Source organism: Hordeum vulgare, chromosome 6H, assembly GCF_904849725.1.
Source record: "Hordeum vulgare subsp. vulgare chromosome 6H, MorexV3_pseudomolecules_assembly, whole genome shotgun sequence".
Classification (NCBI taxonomy): domain Eukaryota; kingdom Viridiplantae; phylum Streptophyta; class Magnoliopsida; order Poales; family Poaceae; genus Hordeum; species Hordeum vulgare.
Genome location: NC_058523.1, coordinates 556,932,536 through 556,953,145, shown reverse-complemented (window position 1 = coordinate 556,953,145; position 20,610 = coordinate 556,932,536). Strand labels below are relative to the sequence as shown.

Genomic DNA, 20,610 nt, shown 5'->3' with positions numbered 1-20,610 from the left:
ATGTCATCAATCGGGACTAAAAAATTTGTGTTTTTTTGTTTGAGGTTTAGGGTTTTAGGCTTAGAGTGTATGGTTTAGTTTTTTCTTTTCATTTTGTTTATTTCATTCAATTCTTTTTTCATTTCAAACATATTTATGCCATTGCCGCGAGGAGCGAAGAAGAGCTTGAGCTTGGTGGTATACCCGCCGAGCAGGACGACCGTGAAGGCGAGCGTGTTGCCCGCCCGTTCCAGCAGCGTCACCAAGCGGACGAAGCAGATGAGTCACCGCCTTTGCCTTGGCCTTGCCGGCGGGAGGCTCGGGCATCTCCACGCGGTCAGTAGCGTAGCCAGCTCAAAAGTTCAGAGTGATCCAATAATAAAACTTTCATTTATATTTAATTATTTACATGAAATTTCATCCTTTTTTGCTATTATATATAGGCTGTAGATAAATTTGAGGGTGGTCCACATGTGGTGAAGCTCATCGACGCCGGCTGGCCGGCCGGGGCGTAGCTGTCTGTCGCGTCCACACACTAGCTGGGAATGGGATAGGATGACTAGCTGCACCGTGCTCTCTTCTCCTCGAATGCTTGTGGCGCGTATGGTTTTGGTCCCTCCCTCCCTTCGTTTCCCGCCCGCCTAACTTGGATCCACGAGTATTTAAAAATCTTGGTTCTACATTTCAACAAATGTTCATCATGCATGCATGTGTTGTGTTCTTTTCTTTTCTTTGTTTGGCGACAAAAACTTTCACTCTATTCATCAACTGTCAAGATAGAACAAAAACATAACAAGTAAAAAAAATAAAATACATGCATGTATTCGGATGAATGTTCAGCATGTGTTTACAGACATGTTCAATGCGTATCCAAGAAATGTTCGACCTATGTAAGAAATATATATATATATATATATATATATATATATATATATATATATATATATATACACACACACACACATGGACGCGAGCCAGAACCTGAAACCGTGGGCGAAGGACATGATGGATGGAGATTGTTGGACCGGTAGGAGATGCGCATGCAGGTTCCCGGCATGGAAGAAGATGGCACGCATGCACGTACGTTCAACCAAAAAAAACAAACAAAAAAAACAAGGCAGCACGCAAATTAACAGGGAAGGCTAGCTCCCCGTCGTTGTGGTTGGATGGTGATGAAACGGATGAGAAACAAAATGAAAATCCAGCCGGGAACTGAAAGAGAGCCAAGGTCCTTATTTGGCAGGGTTCCTAGGAGCCAAGCATCTATCGCCGGGGCATAAATAAAAGCAATGAAGGAAGGAAGGAAAGCCGGCCATGCCAATGCCAATGCCATGCAATGGACACGGGCGCACGGACGCTCTCCTCCTCTCCTCCTGTCCCCAGTAATTAACCCCGGCAACCTGACGCTGACGCTGACGCCGCCGCCGCCGCCGCGAGCGGCAAGGAGAGAGAGAGAGAGAGATTAATATAATTGATCGATCAGGATGATGGACGGGCACGCGGTGGACGAGCTGATCCGGCGGCTCCTGGACGGGAAGAAGGGCAAGGCGCCGCCGAGCAAGAAGGTGCAGCTGAGCGAGGCGGAGATCCGCCACCTCTGCGTCACCGCCAAGGGCATCTTCCTCTCCCAGCCCAACCTCCTGGAGCTCGAGGCCCCCATCAACGTCTGCGGTGAGTCGTCGTCGGACGCCATGCATGCATGCATTCTCGATTTCCTTCTCCACGGACGGATTTTAGTTAGTTTTGACCTGCACCTGCAGCCGTCTGAGCCGTGCCGCGCCGCGCCTCCTGGCGGCCGATCGAGGCGTCGCCGGTCCGTACGTGTGGCGGTGGCGACGCTCATTTGGAGTCCCGCCTCCACTGGTGGAAAAAGGGCCTTTGGTCGCGGTTCGCAACTGCCATTAGTCGCGGTTGCGCAACCGCGACCAAATAGGTGCGACTAAAGGCCCCCCCCTTTAGTCGCGGTTGCTTAAGAACCGCAACTAAAGGCCCGTCCACGTGGGCGCCAGGCGGCCGTCGGGGCGGAGGACCTTTAGTCGCGGTTCTTCTGCCCAACCGCGACTAAAGGCCCCCCCCCCCTAAACCTGTTTTCTGTTTAATTTGTATTGTTTTATTTCTTTTGTGCTTTATTTTAATTTTGAAGGAGTTTCACATATTCTACGGTACTACATACATGCATATGAATGTACAATTTCAAACAAATTTGAAATTAGAACCAAAAAGAATTCAAGAGGAATATACAATATATATTCAATATCATCGGATGACCATATACAATTTTGAACAAGTTTCCATACATAATTTAATGCATATGAAGTTCTACGTCCTCGTAATGGTGTTCTCCTTTACGATGGAGGACTTCCCTCCTGAACCATCCAGCTAGTTCCTCTTGAAGTGGTCGGAAGCGAGCTTCTGGACTAAGCATCACCCGGAGGTTATTCCGCTGAGCATTGGTATCACTCGGAACCCGCTCAGAGGTGTATCTCCGGATCATCTCACAGACATAGTATCCACATAGATTGGTCCCCGCTGGCTGAATATCCCCACCATTCTTAGCCTTTGACCTTTTGAATTCTAGCTCTTTTTTGAATTCACCGACCTTTGTATCTACGAACCGTCTCCAAACCCTACGAGGCAAAGAAAATTAAATGAACAAGAGAGTTATTAGTTACTTGATATTAGGAAATGAACGAAATAGGCCGATCGATATAGAGCGCAAATGAATGAAAATAATTACTTCTGCAGCATTCTTCTCATGCCGCCCCAAAGCTTTGGATCCATATTCAGAGAGTCGTGGACGAGACATTCTGAGGTGTCAACTTTAATTACTAGCAGAATCCAGTGGAACCTGCGGACACGATACATGCACAGTACGTCATGCATAACTCATCGATTAGCCGGCCACATATCATGCATGGAGTAAACAAAAGAGAATGTGCTCAAGACAGAAACACTCACCCAAAATGGTAAGGAAATAGAATATCACTTTTGAGTTCCTGCTTTGTAAGAAACTGCCACAGGTCTGCCTCCATGTCGGCGGGGTGATGCTCCAACACATATCCATTAACGATGTGTGGGTCAATGAACCCAACATCATGGATGTTCCTTACTCTGCATTCCTTAATCTTCATTCTGCATGTATAATAGCGGACACAACAATATAGTTACGACATATATATAGTGCAGGCAATATGAACGAGATGGGGTATAAATAAATCACTTACAGAACGTAGCAACTGATGATAGATTTGTCGAGCTCGCGCAGATTGAAAAGCTGGAACAATTCACTCAGATGAATTTGTACATAGTAATGTTTGAAGTGATGCTCATATCTAACTTCCGCATAAATATAATCTTTGGCGTTTTTATTTTTTATGTAACCCTTGTACCATTTCACCAGACCTTTCATTTGTGGAGGTAGATCCTCTTCCTGCGCAGGCTCGACGAGAGGCCCATTCTTCACATATGTAATTACTACCTCCTTCACTGGCGCCTCATCAAGGCCTAACATTTCACGAAGAGTAATACCTAAGTTGGCCGCTTGTTCTCTGGCACTCGTTACAGTCAATCCATGTGCTGCCGCAGCTGCTATGATATCGGGGTCATCCGGACCGGCGGCTTTCACTATAAGCGGGGCAATCGATTGTTTACTTTGTTCCCCGAGCTGGGCAACTCGTTTCCCGCTTTTTTTACTTTCTAATTCCGTTTTCTCGGCCTCCTCCAAGGCTTTGTTCTCCTGGTTCTCCGCCCGCTCTTTCTTCTCCTTCAACATGAGTGCCTGCCTACGAAGTTCACGTGCATAATCGTCAGGCAGATTCTTCGCGGCTTGGGACGGTGTGCTCAAAAATGACTTAGCCCACTTCTTTTGCTCATCAGAAAATACTGGCTTGGGCTCGGGCTCTCTTTTCTTCTTGCAGTCCGCCTTCCATTTCTCATGATCAGCAGCCGCCCTCGCGGCAGTTTCCTCGGCACTACGTTCCCAAGGCCTTGTGGGGAGAGGCTTCAGTGATGGCTCCGGTACCTTTGTGGTCTTAGGTACATAAGGGTCCGGGTTAATAATCCAGGACTGCTTCTGCTTCTTTGCCGGAGGTGGATTGGGGGGTGGCGTCTGATCACCCGCCGGACGAGGACTGGGGGACGGCGTCTGATCACCCGCCGGACGTTGTGGACCGGGGGGCGTCGGCTGACGTGACGGAGGTGTAGGTGAACCGTCACCACCACCACCACCACCACCACCGCCACCGCCACCACCACCACCGTAGGGGGGTGGACTTGTTGTCCTTGGCGCCTCGCCTGGAAACTTGATAAACTTCTTTTGCCATAGAATGAAATGGCGCTTGACATCTCCAAGTATTTTCTCCCCTTCAGGTGTAGCAATGTCAATCTCCAGGTCCTCAAACCCTTGGACTATGTCCTCCACCGTGACACGAGCATAGCCATCTTGAATGGGGTTGTTGTGGTGGAGTGCTCCAGGTAAACATGGTAAAGCACTGCCGATGGCTACCTTCATGGACATGTTCCCGATAGGATAATACAGATGACATTCTTTCATCTCCTTTATATCGTCCACGGGGTAGCGAGGAGGCTCCGGTGCAGTAATTTCGACCACCAGAGGCTCCGGTGCAGTAATTTCGATCGTCGGTGCATCTGCACCAGCCGGTGGGGCCTCCGTGGAAGCCACGCTGCTTCTCCGCTGCTGGCTTCCGAGATCCGCTGGATGATCTTCATGCTGCGCCCGAACATCTCTTTCGGCTAATAGTACACTCACGGTTTTCTTCATCACATCCATTTCCGATGCCAACCGCGCCACAACATCTGCTTCCCGATCCATCTTTCTCTTACGGCTTCTGTAACCGTACGGGTCATCGTTCTGGGGGAACCCTATTTTCCACGGAATGTTCCCCATGCCTCGTACACGTCCTCCGTGTTCAGGATTCCCGAGGGCTTTTGTCAGCGCGTCGTTCTCTCTGTTGAACTTGATCTTCCCCTCTTGAGCATCCCTCATTGCGTCAATAAGGGCTTGGGTGGGTTTAATTAATTTGCCCCGGTAAACACACTCCCCTGTCTCCGGGTTCAGCGTTCCCCCATGCCCGTACCACCAGCTTTTGGCCCTTTGGTCCCATCCCTCCGTACCTGGACGGATTCCTCGCGCCCTCAGCTCGTTCTCCATCTTCTCCAACCTAGGCACCCAAATGCGATACCCTCCTGGCCCCATAATATGATTGTACTCCTTCTTAGCCGCATTTTCCTTATTTCTTTTCGATATTTGAATGAACTGCTCCGATTTCTTTTGCTTCACAAATTCTGGCCAATCATGTTTCAGTTTCTCATATTGTCCTTTGAAATCCGGAGTCTTGTTCTGCTTGACAAAGTCATGGGCTAGATTTTGCTTGAATTTCCGGAATGCGTTGGCCATCTTATGAAGAGCGAACTGTTTGACTAGCCTCCTCCTCTCCTTGTTTTCCTCAATCTTGTTACCCTCCTCATCGAATTTGTTGTATTCCGGAGGTAGAACGAAATGTTCCATAAGCTTCTTGAAGCAATCTTTTTTTGTTCTCTTATCGACAAAAGTGAAACCAGCATTTCGTGCCTTCTTTGGCTCATTCCACTCCTGGACGGTGATCGAGACGTTGTCTCTAACAACGGCTCCGCATTGGCTGACAAACTTGGTGGCGTTCTTGCGGGGCTCCAGCGGCCTGCCGGTTGCACTGTCGACAACCTCGATGGTGCATGTTTCTCCTTGTTTCATCGTCTTGGTTGCGCCACGCTTTGACGACGTACTCGATTGTTTCGACGATCCGGCCGAGGGCTAAAATAAGAAAGAGAGTCGCGCGCGTTAGTACACACATATTTATTCAAATCAGTTAGTTTGTATCACCAGAGGCTCAATGTATATATATACCTCGGCGCCGGAGGTGGTTGCTACTTCCATTTGAAGATCGTCGTTTATCGACGTTTGTTCGGCATCATCTTGCTGACGGCGCCCTTCATCTTCACCGTCAAGGTTCAGATAAGAAGAGATATCATCTTCTTCTTCTCCGGTCGGCACATATAGAATATCGCCGTTTATGATGCCGAACATATGTGCTTCACCGTCCGGATCATAGTTGTCCATAATCGGGTCAGCTCTATCGTCCGCCATTATGTCAGTCCTGAAAACATGTAGTAAAAACAAATTCAGCTTTGCACTGGCCGACCGTCGATTCGCTGGTTCATTTGCTAGTTTTTAATCATAAAAGAAAATACTTTCTTTGTTCCTAAATAATTGTAGTTAAAAAAACTAGACTATCTTTTTTTGACTATAATTATTTAAAAACGGAGGGAGTAAATATTATGTAAGTATCTCATTATTAAAAGAGGAGTTGGTTCCGTTGCCTCTCCTACTCCCTTTGTTTTTTCGTCCCATGACTCCCTCTCTTCTTGGTTTTCTGTTGATTTTTTGATACTCACAATTGATCCCACACATAATTTAAACTACACAAATAAAGTAACTTGAAATAATCTAAAAGATAATTGATACATTCCCAAAATCATGTCCTGCAATAACTCAACCAAAATAGATAGTCTTAAACTCAACCAAAAATGGTGAACTTTTCCAAATTCGCTAATTTTTTTCAATTTAGATTGATTAATTATTTAAATTGATGATTTTTTAACTCGATGATTTTTTTATATTCGATGAAACTTTTTCATATTTGATAGTCTCTGTTCTTTTTCATATTCGATGAAACTTTTTATATTCGATGAAACTTTTAAATAGATAGTCTCTGTTCTTTTTCTTCCAAGACGTTCTTCCAAGACGAACTACCCTGTTCATCGGGATGAGATGTTCGTTCTTGATTTCTGCGAGCCCTGTCGGCATCGATGGGCGCGGGGACGAGGGCGGCTATGAGCGCAGCGACGAGCGCAATGCTTCGAGCGGAGGGGGCAGTAGGCGGCGACAGGAAGCGAGGAAGGCGGGCGCGGCGCGGGAAAGATGAAAGGATAGGGGTGAACCCTTTAGTCGCGGGCGAGGGCGACGGCGGGCGGCGACGAGGGCGAGGGCGACGGCGGGCGGCGTCGACGAGGGCGAGGGCGACGGCGGCGGCAGGCCTTCGGCGCGCGCGGCAGAGAATCGGAGAAGACGAGAGAGATGGAGAAGACGGCGGCAGGGGAGGCGACCCGCACTTGTATTTATAGCCCCCCCCTTTAGTCGCGGTTGGGGACGCGACCCGCGACTAAAGGTACCCTTTAGTCGCGGGTCGCCTCCCCAACCGCGACTAAAGGGTTTTTGGCGGGTTTTTTGCGTTCCCGCGCCCCCCCTTTAGTCGCGGTTGGGGAGGCGACCCGCGACTAAAGGGTACCTTTAGTTGCGGTTTGCCAGACCAACCGCGACTAAAGGCCCCCCCCAAATCTTCTTTTATTTTCAGAACCTTTTATGTTTTTCTTTTCAGAAAAATCATCATTGCTTTTATAGAAACTTCAAACATTTTATTTTCTGTTTTCTAAGCATATTTTCGTAGGAAAAATATGCATAGAGACAATACATTGAATCTGCCTAAAACGGGACAGAAAAAAGAGAATCCATTTAAAGGGAACATTGGCCACAGCCTCTCTCCCCCCCGGCCGTGAGCGCGCCGCCCCTTTCTTCCCGCCTCCTGTCTTCCCGCCGGGACTAAAGGTTAGATGACCAGCTCTGGATTCCTCTTCTTCCCGCCATTTCTTCCCTGTCTTCCCGCCTCTTTCTTCCCGCCACTTTCTTCCCGCCTCCTGTCTTCCCGCCTCCTGTCTTCCCGCTCCCATTTTTCCCGCCTCCTGGATATCCCCCGCCTGCGCTACCCTCAGTTCGAGCCACGAGCGCCGCCCGACGACAGCGACGACAGCAGCGACGACGACGGCGGCAACTTAGAAGGCGACGACTACCAGTACAACGACGACGGCGGCTATGAAGACTACGAGTATGCATATTATACGCCTAGGCAGGAGTATGACTAAATCACTCCAAATTTCATGTATCATCAGTGGTATCTCGAATCATTCGAAAATGGACACCAAACACATCACGGGTAATATAATTCACATGATCCATTCAACAAAGTTTGGTACAATAAATTATTACACATCATTTCTTCCCTTGTGTCCCTGCTTGCTTACGATTGTGCCGTATCCATGGAGCATCCTCATCATTTAACTTAATGCTTGGGTCGGTGTTCACTTTGAAGGGCGGAATTTCAGCAAACATATTATAATCTTCTGACATGTCTGTCTTGTCCTCCACTCCCACGATGTTTTTTTTCCCTGAAAGAACAATGTGGCGCTTTGGATCATCGCATGATGTACTGATCGTTTTCTTATCTTTCCGTTTCCTCGGTTTGCTACTCATGTCCTTCACATAGAAAACCTGAGCGACATCTTTCGCTAGGACGAATGGTTCGTCAAGGTAACCAAGATTGTTGAAATCCACCATTGTCATTCCGTATTGCTGGTCCACCTTTACCCCACCTCCTGTTAGCTTGAACCATTTGCACCGGAACAAAGGGACCTTAAAGAAGGGTCCATAGTCAAGTTCCCATATCTCCTCTATGTAACCATAATATGTGACCTCTTGCCCATTCTCGGTTGCTGCATCAAAGCGGACACCACTGTTTTGGTTGGTGCTCTTTTTATCTTGGGCGATCGTGTAAAATGTATTCCCATTTATCTCGTACCCTTGGAAAGTCGTTATAGTCGAAGATGGTGTCTTGGCCAACATGTACAGCTGATCTACAACATCATTGTCATTCATTAAATGTTTTCTCAACCAACTGCCGAAAGTCTCCATGTGGGCCTTCCTAATCCAGGATTCAGGCTTCCCCGGGTTGTCAGAGCGTAAAATATTCTTGTGTTTCTCAAAGTACGGAGCCACCAAGCTGGAATTGGTCAGTACAGTGTGGTGTGCTTCAGTCAGAGAATGGCCGTCCATACATATCGTTGATTTCCTTCCGATCGTGCCTTTTCCACTTAGTCTCCCCTCGTGCCGCGATCGAGGAAGACCAATCGGCTTAAGGTCAGGAACAAAGTCAACACAAAACTCAATTACCTCCTCATTTCCATAGCCCTTGGCGATGCTTCCTTCTGGCCTAGCACGGTTACGAACATATTTCTTTAATACTCCCATGAACCTCTCGAAGGGGAACATATTGTGTAGAAATACAGGACCGAGAACGAAAATCTCTTCGACTAGGTGAACCAGGAGGTGCGTCATAATATTGAAGAAGGATGGCGGGAACACCAACTCGAAACTGACAAGACATTGGATCACATCGTTCTGTAACCGTGGTAGAACTTCTGGATTGATTACCTTCTGAGAGATTGCATTGAGGAATGCACATAGCTTCACAATGGCTACTCGAACATTTTCCGGCAGGAGCCCCCTCAAAGCAATCGGAAGCAATTGCGTCATAATCACGTGGCAGTCGTGAGACTTCAGGTTTTGGAACTTTTTCTCCGCCATGTTTATTATTCCCTTTATATTGGACGAGAATCCAGACGGGACCTTCATACTGCTCAGGCATTCAAAAAAGATGACCTTCTCTTCTTTGGTCAGAGCGTAGCTGGCACGACCTTGAAACCATTCCGGATGCCGGTCATCAGGGTCTTTCAAACGTTGCTGGTCCTGCCGTGCTTCCTTTGTATCATTTGTCTTCCCATACACGCCCAAGAAGCTTAGGAGGTTCACGCAAATATTCTTCGTAACGTGCATCACGTCGATTGCAGAGCGGACTTCTAGGACTTTCCAATATTCTAGCTCCCAGAATATAGATTTCTTCTTCCACATGGCTGCGTGCCCGTCAGCTCCCTTCGGAACTGATTGTCCGCCAGGACCCTTTCCAAAGATGACTTTCAAATCCTTGACCATATCAAATAACTCAGCACCAGTGCGTTCCGCAGGCTTCGACCGGTGATCTGCCTTGCCGTTGTAATGCTTGCCTTTCTTTCTTACTGGATGAATTTTCGAAAGAAATCGACGATGCCCAAGGTACACGTTCTTCTTACAATTTGGCAAATGTACACTTTCAGTCTCATGTAAGCAGTGCGTGCATGCATTGTATCCCTTATTTGACAGTCCCGAAAGGTTACTAAGAGCAGGCCAATCGTTGATGGTTACGAAAAGCAACGCTCGTAGGTCAAATTCCTCTTCTTTGTGCTCATCCCACACACGGACACCAGGTCTGCCCCACAGCTGTAAAAGTTCATCAACTAATGGCCTTAGGTACACATCGATGTCGTTGCCGGGTTGCTTCGGACCTTGGATGAGCACTGGCATCATAATGAACTTCCGCTTCATGCACAACCAAGGAGGAAGGTTGTAGATGCATAGAGTCACGGGCCAGGTGCTATGGCTGGAGCTCTGCTCGCCAAAAGGATTCATGCCATCTGTACTTAGACCAAATCTTATGTTCCTTGCGTCAGCTGCAAAATCTTTGAACTCTCTGTCGATCTTTCTCCATTGCGTTCCATCTGCGGTGTGTCTCAACTCCCCGTCCAACTTACGGTCCTCTTTGTGCCATCGCAACAACTTGGCATGCTCTTTGTTCCTGAACAGACGTTTCAACCGTGGTATTATAGGAGCATACCACATCACCTTGGCGGGAACCCTCTTCCTGGGTTTCTCGCCCTCAACATCGTCACCAGGGTCATCGCCTCTGATCTTATAACGCAATGCAGTGCATACCGGGCATTCATTCAAATTCTCGTATTCACTGCGGTAGAGGATGCAGTCGTTGATGCATGCATGTTTCTTCAGAACCTCTAAACCTAGAGGGCATACAACCTTCTTTGCTTCGTACGTACTGGCGGGCAACTCGTTATTCTTTGGAAACATATTCTTCAACATTTTCAGCAAGTTTTCAAATGCCGAGTCAGCTACACCTGCCTGTGCCTTCCATTTCAGCAAATCCAGTGTGCAGCCCAGCTTTTTCAGACCATCATCGCATCCGGGGTACAGCGACTTTCTGTGATCCTCTAACATGCGATCCAAATTCTCCCTCTCCTTTTCAGTTTCGCAGCGTCTCCGTGCATCAGCAATGGTCCGACCAAGATCATCAACGGTCTCATCACGTGCCTCTTCTTCACCTTCACCTTCCCCTTCACCTTCCCCTTCACCTTCAGCATCCTCCATGAAAGTATCACCGAAATGAGCAAGATAGCTTTCATCCATGAAATCATCCCCTTCTTCATCTTCTTCCATTATAACCCCTCTTTCTCCATGCTTGGTCCAACAATTATAGCTTGGCATGAAACCGTGCCGAAGCAGGTGCAGGTGAACTTCTCTTGAGGAAGAGTAACCCTTCTGATTCTTACAGTCAACACATGGACAAATAACAAAACCCTTCTGCTTGTTCGCATTAGCCACTACGAGGAAATCTTTCAAACCCGTAGTGAACTCGCGGGAGAGTCGGTTACCGTACATCCATTGCCGATTCATCTGCATTATTATAATATAAAATATATAATTAACCATCATGCATTTGTTAAACTAACTAGCTATAAACAATAGAAATTAAACAATGAACAACACACATGCATATATATTTTATCAATGACACACATGCATGAAAGGTTCAAGTTGCTAACCGCGATCGAGGAGGAAAAAATAAATGAGGAACCTCAAGTGTGGCTCCAACACTTCATATCATGTTTGTTTCACGCTCTTGGGGCATTTCATCAAACACCTTGTGTGCATAAGAGGAACCAAAAGCAAACCTACACCCCCTTGTGAAGCTTGTGAAGAGAAGTGGCACCAAATGGCTAAGTGAGTGTGCTGAACTGGTATCTATAGGGGAGGAGATTTAGTCGCGGTTGGCATGGCAAACCGCGACTAAAGGCCTTTGGGCACCTTTAGTCGCGGTTGGCATGGCAAACCGCGACTAAAGCCCCTCACGTGCACCAGCTGGCCACCGAGCGCCCTGGCCCAGGCCTTTGGTCGCGGTTCGTCTGCCGAACCGCGACTAAAGAAATCATTAGTCGCGGTTCCTACAGTGTCGCGACTTATGGGGCTGGACGGAAGCCTCTTTTTCTACCAGTGCTCCTCTCCTTTTTTTTGAGAGTGTCCCGCCTCCTCTCCTTGTGGTGGAGGGGTTGGTCGATCGTCGTGTCCCGCTTCCTCCCGTGGTTCTCTGGTCCTCATGTCCCTTGATCTCTTTATCCAAAAACGATTTGTATTACAAAGCAACCAACATCGATTACAAAGTAAGCGTTGTGGTAAGCAGGCTAACAAATCAAAAGAAACGAAAAAAAAGAAATAATGCCAACAGCGACAACTCGACAAAGCACGGATGGACCGTAACCACTGCGCCTTCCGAAATCGACCCACCATGATCCAAGGCTTCGATCCTCCGCGTACCAAGCAGCACCTCCAAGAGAGGATGCACTGATGCTGCTGCCCGGACGTGTCCTAGGGTTTCCCCCGGTACGCGATGGGGAGTGGGGGATGGAGACCGCCGACACCCTTTAGGAAGGAATGGTGGCACCCGCAAGCGTCACTGCATCGGAGCCGGAAGAACCGGCAATGATTTTCCCGCACTCCAAACCCCGCCGCCCAACCAGACCGGAGCCAACCAACCAACCCACCGCCCACCAGCATGTGCCACCGCGGTCGCGACGCCACCCACGCTGCCTCACTGAAATCACCACTGCGAGGCCAAGAGGACGATCTTTTTCGATTTGTGGTCGTACTATCCCTTGATCTTTCGATTTGTGGTCGTCATGTCCCTTGATCTCTTTCGATTTGTGATCGTCCTATCCCTTGATCTTTCGATTTGTGGTCGTCATGTCCCTTAATCTCTTTCGATTTATGGTCGTCATGTCTCTTGATCTCTTTCGATTTGTGGTCGTCCTATCTCTTGATCTTTCGATTTGTGGTCGTCATGTCCCTTGATCTCTTTCGATTTGTGGTAGTCCTATCCCTTGATCTTTCAATTTGTGGTCGTCATGTCCCTTGATCTCTTTCGATTAGTGGTCGTCATGTCCCTTGTTCTCTTTCTATTTGTGGTCATCATGTCCCTTGTTCTCTTTCTATTTCACTACAAGGAACATGCTAATACACGACACTATTTTTTCGTCGCTACATCGTTACGGTTTTTAATTTACGACGATCTCACGATGAAAAACCAAGCGTCGAAAACGGAGCGTCAGAAATGAACAACAGCGACGTTTTGATTAAAATCGTGGTAACTTTTACGACGATTCCTGGATCGTCGTAACCTTTACGACGATCCTAAATCATCGTTGGCAATCAAACCCAGTCGTACGTGGCAGTCCTACGTGGCAAAATTACGACGAAATCAAAACGTCGTGGTTGAAATCAGCCCAACCCATTTCAATTGATCACATGGGCTGGTTTTATTTTTTGGGGCTTTTTCTTATTGGGCTTCTTTTTGGGCCTTAGCCTATTTACAACCACTTTAGTATTATTTTTTTTGAATTTTGTTTGTGGCCTTTTACTTTCTACTGATTTTCTTTTTTGGCTATTTTATTTTTGTACTGGTCCCACATGTCATGCTGATCTCAAAATTAGTCCCACACGTCAGAAATTTCACATTTTGTCAAATAAATATCATAACTTGGTCCCCTTGTCAAGTTGCCATTTCATAAGTATTCAAATCACATTCAAAATCAATATGTTAAACAGGCTAGGGAGCAAATCAAATTCATCCAAACCAACATTAAATTTGTCTATTACAATCTTTACACTACACCACAACCCAGATATGCCTACTACTGCCTACTATTACAACACATATGCTACTCTTTGTTCATACGCTTCATAGCTTCATACTTGGCTTCGTACTTCACTTGTGCAAAAACTATATCCTGTGAGATCAAAGAAACCCATGAGTACCTTAATACACCACCAAACATCAAATATGAAGGTTAAATTGGCGAATACTCAGGAATTAAAAAAAGAAAATGTTCATGGTGAAATTTCAGAAAATTTGGAAAAAAACAAATGAACATACACACAAATAAAGCAGAGATAACCCAAGGGCCTGGTGAGGTAGAAATATAGAATAAAGAAAACAATCATATTTTTAAGTAGACCACAGAACCATGTAAATAACTTTAGGCAGCTACAGGAAGAACACATCAAGCTAATACATCGAATGTAAAAATTATTTAACGCACAATAAGGAACAACATTACATAGAATAAATATCCTTTGCAGTCGGTATGTTTATTATATCTGGAGCCCTCGAGGCTTTTTTTACGGGAGGTCAAAGGAGCAGCGCGGGGGGCAGGTTCGACCGGAGGTGGCACACCATTGGCGTGAGCCGCGCGCGGAGCAGAGGAGGCGGAGCACGCATGGGGGGAGGGCGTGGTGTTTATGCGCAACTCCCTCACCATCGCGGTCGCCGCCCCTGGGCTTGGGGGTTCGTCGGGAGAAGGTGGAATCGGGAGGTGGATCTCCGGCCAGGGAGGAGAGGGAGGTGGCGCCGGTAGCCGCCACCGGTGTTGGGGGTCGCTCGCCAGCGGGGCTTGTTCCATCCATGAGAGGTGGGTGGGGTGGCGGCGGTGAGTGGGAGACGGAGGCGGGGTGGACCGGATCTGGAGAGACGAGACGAGGGGAGGGGTGGATCGGTCTGGTAGGACGAGGATAGGGTTTGCGGGTTTTTTTTCTGCGCGCAGCATTTGGATTCATTGAGAGACGTTCGACTTGTTGGCTTTAACGGTTCAGATCAGCTAAAGTGGAACTGACTGCCCTGCCACGTCATCGATCCGGGGGAAGGAGGTTTTAGCCAATAGGAAATCAGCAAATAAAATTATGTTTATTTACCTATTACTTTTGATAAAATAAACATGTTAATATTTAGTAAATTTTCTCAAATATTTTTTCACACATTCTAGAAATGAGGAACCAATACCATGTCAAATTTCATATTCTTTAGACTATAGCAGATTCCACTAATCAGAATTAAGCTTATATAAACTTTTTGTTGTTTGTTTGATTCTCTTATATTTTATCCTCTTATAGTTTGTTACAATGACCCAATATTGTCCACATGTGTGTATGTTAGTATGACAAACAACTTTGTCAAAGAGATTTTACATTTTGTTTGCACAAAAAAATCATTTTCTATTTTCGAAGTGCGAGAAAACAGGTTCTTTGTAAAGTACCTACCAAATCTTTCTTGTAAAAATGTAGCAACTCATTTAAAGAGATATTAGGCAATATATTATTTATAATATAAAATGTTATGACATACCACAAACCAACCCATTAGCAAGCATGGAGGATAAAATACCAACCCAATATAAAAGTAAGATGAAAATAATAGCCCAACAAAATAGTGGTATAAAAAATAGTTCAATACATGCATGAGGTGGGATATAATGGACCCACGAGTGACATGTCAACATAGTTAGAACATGTTACGACATTTTTATAATCGTCGTAGAAGTTATGACGATCTCATCTTATGTGGTTACGACGTTTTTGACTCACATCGTCGTAATTTATATGTAGATTTGATCCCCTCAAACGGTTTACGACAATCTCGGATGAAATCGTCATAGATTTATGACGAATTCATCAACGACGTCTTAAAAAACATCATATATGAGCATATTTCTTGTAGTGTTTGTGGTCGTCCTATCCCTTGATCTCTTTCGATTTGTGGTCGTCTTATCTCTTGATCTCTTTCGATTTGTGGTCGTCCTATCCCTTGATCTTTCGATTTGTGGTCGTCATGTCCCTTGTTCTATTTCGATTTGTGGTCGTCATGTCCCTTGATCTCTTTCTATTTGTGGTCGTCCTATCTCGTGATCTTTCGATTTGTGGTCGTCATGTCCCTTGATTTCTTTCGATTTGTGGTCTCATGTCTCTTTGATCTCTTTCGATTTGTGGTCGTCCTATCCCTTGATCTTTTGACTTGTGGTCGTCATGTCCCTTGACCTCTTTCAATTTGTGATAGTACTATCCCTTGATCTTTCGATTTGTGGTCGTATGGTCGTGACCCATGAGTGCCCTGGGGTCTTCCATTGGCTTCAGCGCGTCTTGTGGAAAAATATTTCGATCGGGTAAACATTCAGGAAACGCTACCTAGGCTGTGCCTCTTCCTTGGTCGTCAGTTGTGGTGATCTTCGTCCCTGATGCTCGTGTGCGTCTCATGCCTGTACCCCTCGATCAGGCTGCTGTTTGTCCGCCCGTGGCCTCGTTGGGTGGTGGGTGGCGGCCGGTCAGACGGCGTCGGACTCGTGGCCTCGTTGCTTGCTGATGTGAGGCCTAGTCTCGTCTATAGTGAAGCCAGCCTCCATAATCTGTGGCGTCATTGATAAATTTTTCTTCACATCATACACCATACAGTAAATATACAGTGTTTTAAGGCTATTTTTTTTCTCAAAAGCTGTGGGGTCAGCTTACCCAACAGAGCAGACACACAGAAACGCCAGTCGTGCATGTGCTGCATCTAAAGGTTGATGATGGTTTTGTCCATTCGGTGCTTGTGCTTTGGTTGCTATTGTCGTTGGCGTCCTGGTAGAGTTAAGTTGGCCGAGCTAGAGGCTGGTTACGCCTCGAGCTATGCTATAATTTTCTATACTTTGTATGAATAGATTATTACAAGGAAAGTTATTTTTAGGCTTGGGGCTATAACCCCAATTGCCCTAGGCCTGTCTCCGCCACTGAGTTGGGGTCGTGTTAATTGTAGTTTTTTTTTTTTTTTTGCGGATCAATTGTAGCTTGTTGATGGTAGAGCTCTTGTCTCTAGCTTTCTTGCCTTGTGATGTTATACAACTGTTCTAGATTAGGTCGGGTTTGTTTTGGTCGTCTTCAGATTGCAGATCGCCAAGTCTTGAAAGGTGATCCTTATGTCGTTTTAGTTTTGTCGGGCCGCTTGTTTGAGGTTGCGTATTTCTTTGTTGTTGTGTCGGTTTCTTTTTTTTAATAAAGAGGTAATAACACCAATGGTGCCTAAATTTACCATCGATATTCACTTTGCTGCATGAACTTGAAAAATACATCGAATTAGTTCTGAAACTTGACAATATGGTTCAAATACTGTTCAAATTACGTCTAGATACACATGTATTGCTGACTAGACATGCCAGCATGGTGCAGGACTCATTTTCAGTGCCGGATAGATTGACACAAAGAATGTGTCCCACTGACCATCGGGTCCCACATGTCAGTACACAACTATAATAAACAAACAAATGTTAGGCTGGGATCCAAACCTAGGTACTGTGCTCCACGAATGACCAACGTAACCACTCCCACGAGGTAAAATTATTGTCTATTCATCATCACTAGCACAATTTATCTACCTGACAAGACCATGGAATTAAATGGGGTAATTTAGTGCAGCCCATTTTACACCTATTAGTTGTTTTTTTATTTTAGAAATTACAAGATATTCAGGTAGTATATAAAGTGTTCATGCTCTTAGGAAATGTATTTCTAGTTGTAAAAAGTGTCTATGTATTTTAATAAAGTAAATGCGTTTGTCAAAAGATATATTTTTGAACGAAAATAAATTTTAAAATATGTGTAAAAAATATATAAGAGCCTAGTGTGCCCTAAGGATTTTATACAATCTTATATTTAAATTAACACATTTTAACTATACGTACATTTTTCTAGTTAAAGAAATATTTTAAGACAATAAGATTCTAGATTTATCTTGATTACTATTACAATATTTTACATATATTCTAAAATTTCTAAAAACGAAAAAGTGGTTACATGTGGAAGGGTCACATAAAAAGAAAAAGACCGACATTCTAAAAAGGGAGGACGGTGGATATATCTTTTAAAGATGAAGATCATGAAAATTAGATGAACATTTCAAAATGTATAAATTTTTGAAAATTGTAAAATTATTTTATTATATACAAAAATTCTTTTAGAAATTCCGAAAATGTTTTATTAATTGTTTATTTTTATTTAAACTCATGAATTTTTCATATGAAACTTAATGTTTTCTTAAATTTGTAATTATAGTTCGAATACTTTTGTAATTTCTAAAAAAGAAAAATAACTAACATGTGGAAAATGGATGGCATTGATTGCAACCCATTTCACTTCGTGGTGGAGTTAGTTAAATAAATAGGAGCGGTGCATAGTATATAACAAAATTACCTTGGTTATGCGGTTAGCGCAGGTCATTGATAGCTTAAAGGACATATGTCCGAATACCAGGATATCTTTATTTTTTATTAATTACATGTGGGACCCGATGGTGTTGAGTCGTATACTTTTATGTTAGTCTGCCCGTGAGTGTAAATGGGCTCCATGCTATGCTGACATGCCTAGTCAGCATTATATATATATTTGGACGTGATTTGAACTATATTTAAACCATACAACTAAGTTATAGAACCAGTTCGATGTACTTTCAAGTTCAAGCATCAAAATGATCATCGATGGCAAGTTTAGGCAGTATTAGTGTTATTACCTCTTTAGTAAATATACATACATTTCTATTGCATCGTTTAAATAAATACTCATCTAGATGAGATATAATTTGGTTCTATTCATCTTGAAAATAAAAACCAACATATAAAATAATGTTACAACCCATGTCGGCACACATGTATCTTAAAATATCACATCCAATAACTATAAAGGTAGGTGAATGAGACACAACTAAAATTCAGCTAGCAAATGAGTTGTAGCAAAACCGTTGAAATAAAATAAAATTTGACGTGGTTTTGTGCATGCATGTGTACGTAACGTACATGTGAGCAGGCGACATCCATGGGCAGTTCTCGGACCTGCTCCGGCTGTTCGACTACGGCGGTCTGCCGCCGTCCGCCAACTACCTGTTCCTGGGCGACTACGTGGACCGTGGGAAGCAGAGCATCGAGACCATCTGCCTGCTGATGGCGTACAAGATCAAGTTCCCGGACAACTTCTTCCTGCTGCGTGGCAACCACGAGTGCGCCTCCATCAACCGCATCTACGGCTTCTACGACGAGTGCAAGCGCCGCTTCAGCGTGCGCCTCTGGAAGCTCTTCACCGACTGCTTCAACTGCCTCCCCGTCGCCGCCCTCATCGACGACAAGATCCTCTGCATGCACGGCGGCCTCTCCCCGGACCTCGACAGCCTCGACCGCATCACCGAGATCCAGCGCCCCGTCGACGTGCCCGACCAGGGCCTCCTCTGCGACCTCCTCTGGTCCGACCCCGACCGCGAGAGCCCCGGCTGGGGCGAGAACGACCGCGGCGTCTCCTTCACCTTCGGCGCCGACAAGGTCGCCGAGTTCTTGAACAAGCACGACCTCGACCTCATCTGCCGCGCCCACCAGGTACCTACTTACGAAGTACTATTTTTCTTTTCTTTTTACAAGCACGCCTGTGCATTGCGGTTGACATGGCAATGGCGATGGCGATGGAGGATCAGGTTGTGGAGGACGGCTACGAGTTCTTCGCGGATCGACAGCTCGTCACCATATTCTCCGCACCAAACTACTGCGGCGAGTTCAACAACGCCGGCGCCCTGATGAACGTCGACGCCAGCCTGCTCTGCTCCTTCCAGATCCTCAAGCCATTGAGAGCCAAAGCGCAGACGGACTAACAGAATTTGTATATTGTTAGAGGATCGAATAGAATCATGGAGATCTCATAGATTTGCATGCACATATTTCTCCTCGCACATCCATGCTTCTATCGAATCGTTTGCTTGTAATCCATTAATTATATATGTGTATATAGTCATATAGAAGCATTCACGTCCACTAGCAAAACGTCATCTAACAGAAACTCTAACAGAGCCGTCGTATCGGCCCGATCAGCATAATAATCCTCAAGGGGTGGTGAATAGCTCCTGTGCGACGTTTTTTATGTAAATTGGAAAGGATGCAACGTAAGAGCAACTTTAATGGGATGATTTATTTCGTCCGATGGCGTCCGTTTGGCTTGGCGTGGACACAAAAGTCGGCCCAACGCGTCGACCTAAACGGACACGCTTCTGCTTTTCGTCCGCGTACGACCCATTCTCGGTCCATTTTTGAGCCGGTCGGCGCGGACACGAGATGGACGCGTGCGCGCTCACCTTCTCCTCCCCCGGGCCCGCTGGTCGATGGCACATTGGCCTCCCCCCATCCAACAACAACCCTCGCCCCCTTCGTCGTCTACGCCGACCGCGACCAAGAAGCCGCCTCACCGCCCCGGCCAGATCCTCACCGGCACGCTCGTCAGACGTCGGCAGGGCAGCTAGCTTGTCCGTGCGCGTCGCATCTCCCTTCGTCGGCCGTATCCTTCGTCGACGCCCGCAAGCTGTTCGACAGTTTGCCAAGGTAAAAAATGGATTCCGTCGATGAGTTCTTTTTTCACAATTTCCTTTGCGACTCCGACGATTCGTCGTTCAATGACGAGGAGGTGATATTGGCTGTCGTGTTGGTCCATCACCACCTCAATAGCTAGCGGCCGTTGTTCCGTGGTTCCATTCCGGGCTACCTTCCGCGTTGAATCGCAACCGAGAGAGCGGGCATCTCCTTCTTTGGAAGGACTACTTTGATACAACAAATCCGTTGCTCAAACATCAGAAATTCCGCCGTCGTTTTCGTATGAGTAGGCATCTTTTCAACCGTATTAGAGAGGGGTGGTCGGCTACGATGACTATTTCGAGTGCAAAGAGGATGTCGTTGGAAAGATTGGTTTCTCCTCTTATC

At 45.9% G+C, this 20,610-nt stretch overlaps 1 protein-coding gene across 1 annotated transcript; it reads left to right on the top strand.

Moving 5' to 3' along the window:
• Window positions 1-1,289: 1,289 nt before the first annotated feature.
• On the top strand, window positions 1,290-19,822 carry LOC123404067 (serine/threonine-protein phosphatase PP1-like). Its single transcript, XM_045097991.1, has 3 exons — window positions 1,290-1,650; window positions 18,686-19,245; window positions 19,341-19,822. Exons 1-3 carry the CDS (start codon window positions 1,464-1,466, stop codon window positions 19,512-19,514), a joined length of 921 nt encoding a protein of 306 aa, XP_044953926.1. The 5' UTR covers window positions 1,290-1,463; the 3' UTR covers window positions 19,515-19,822.
• The last annotated feature ends 788 nt before the right edge of the window (window positions 19,823-20,610 follow it).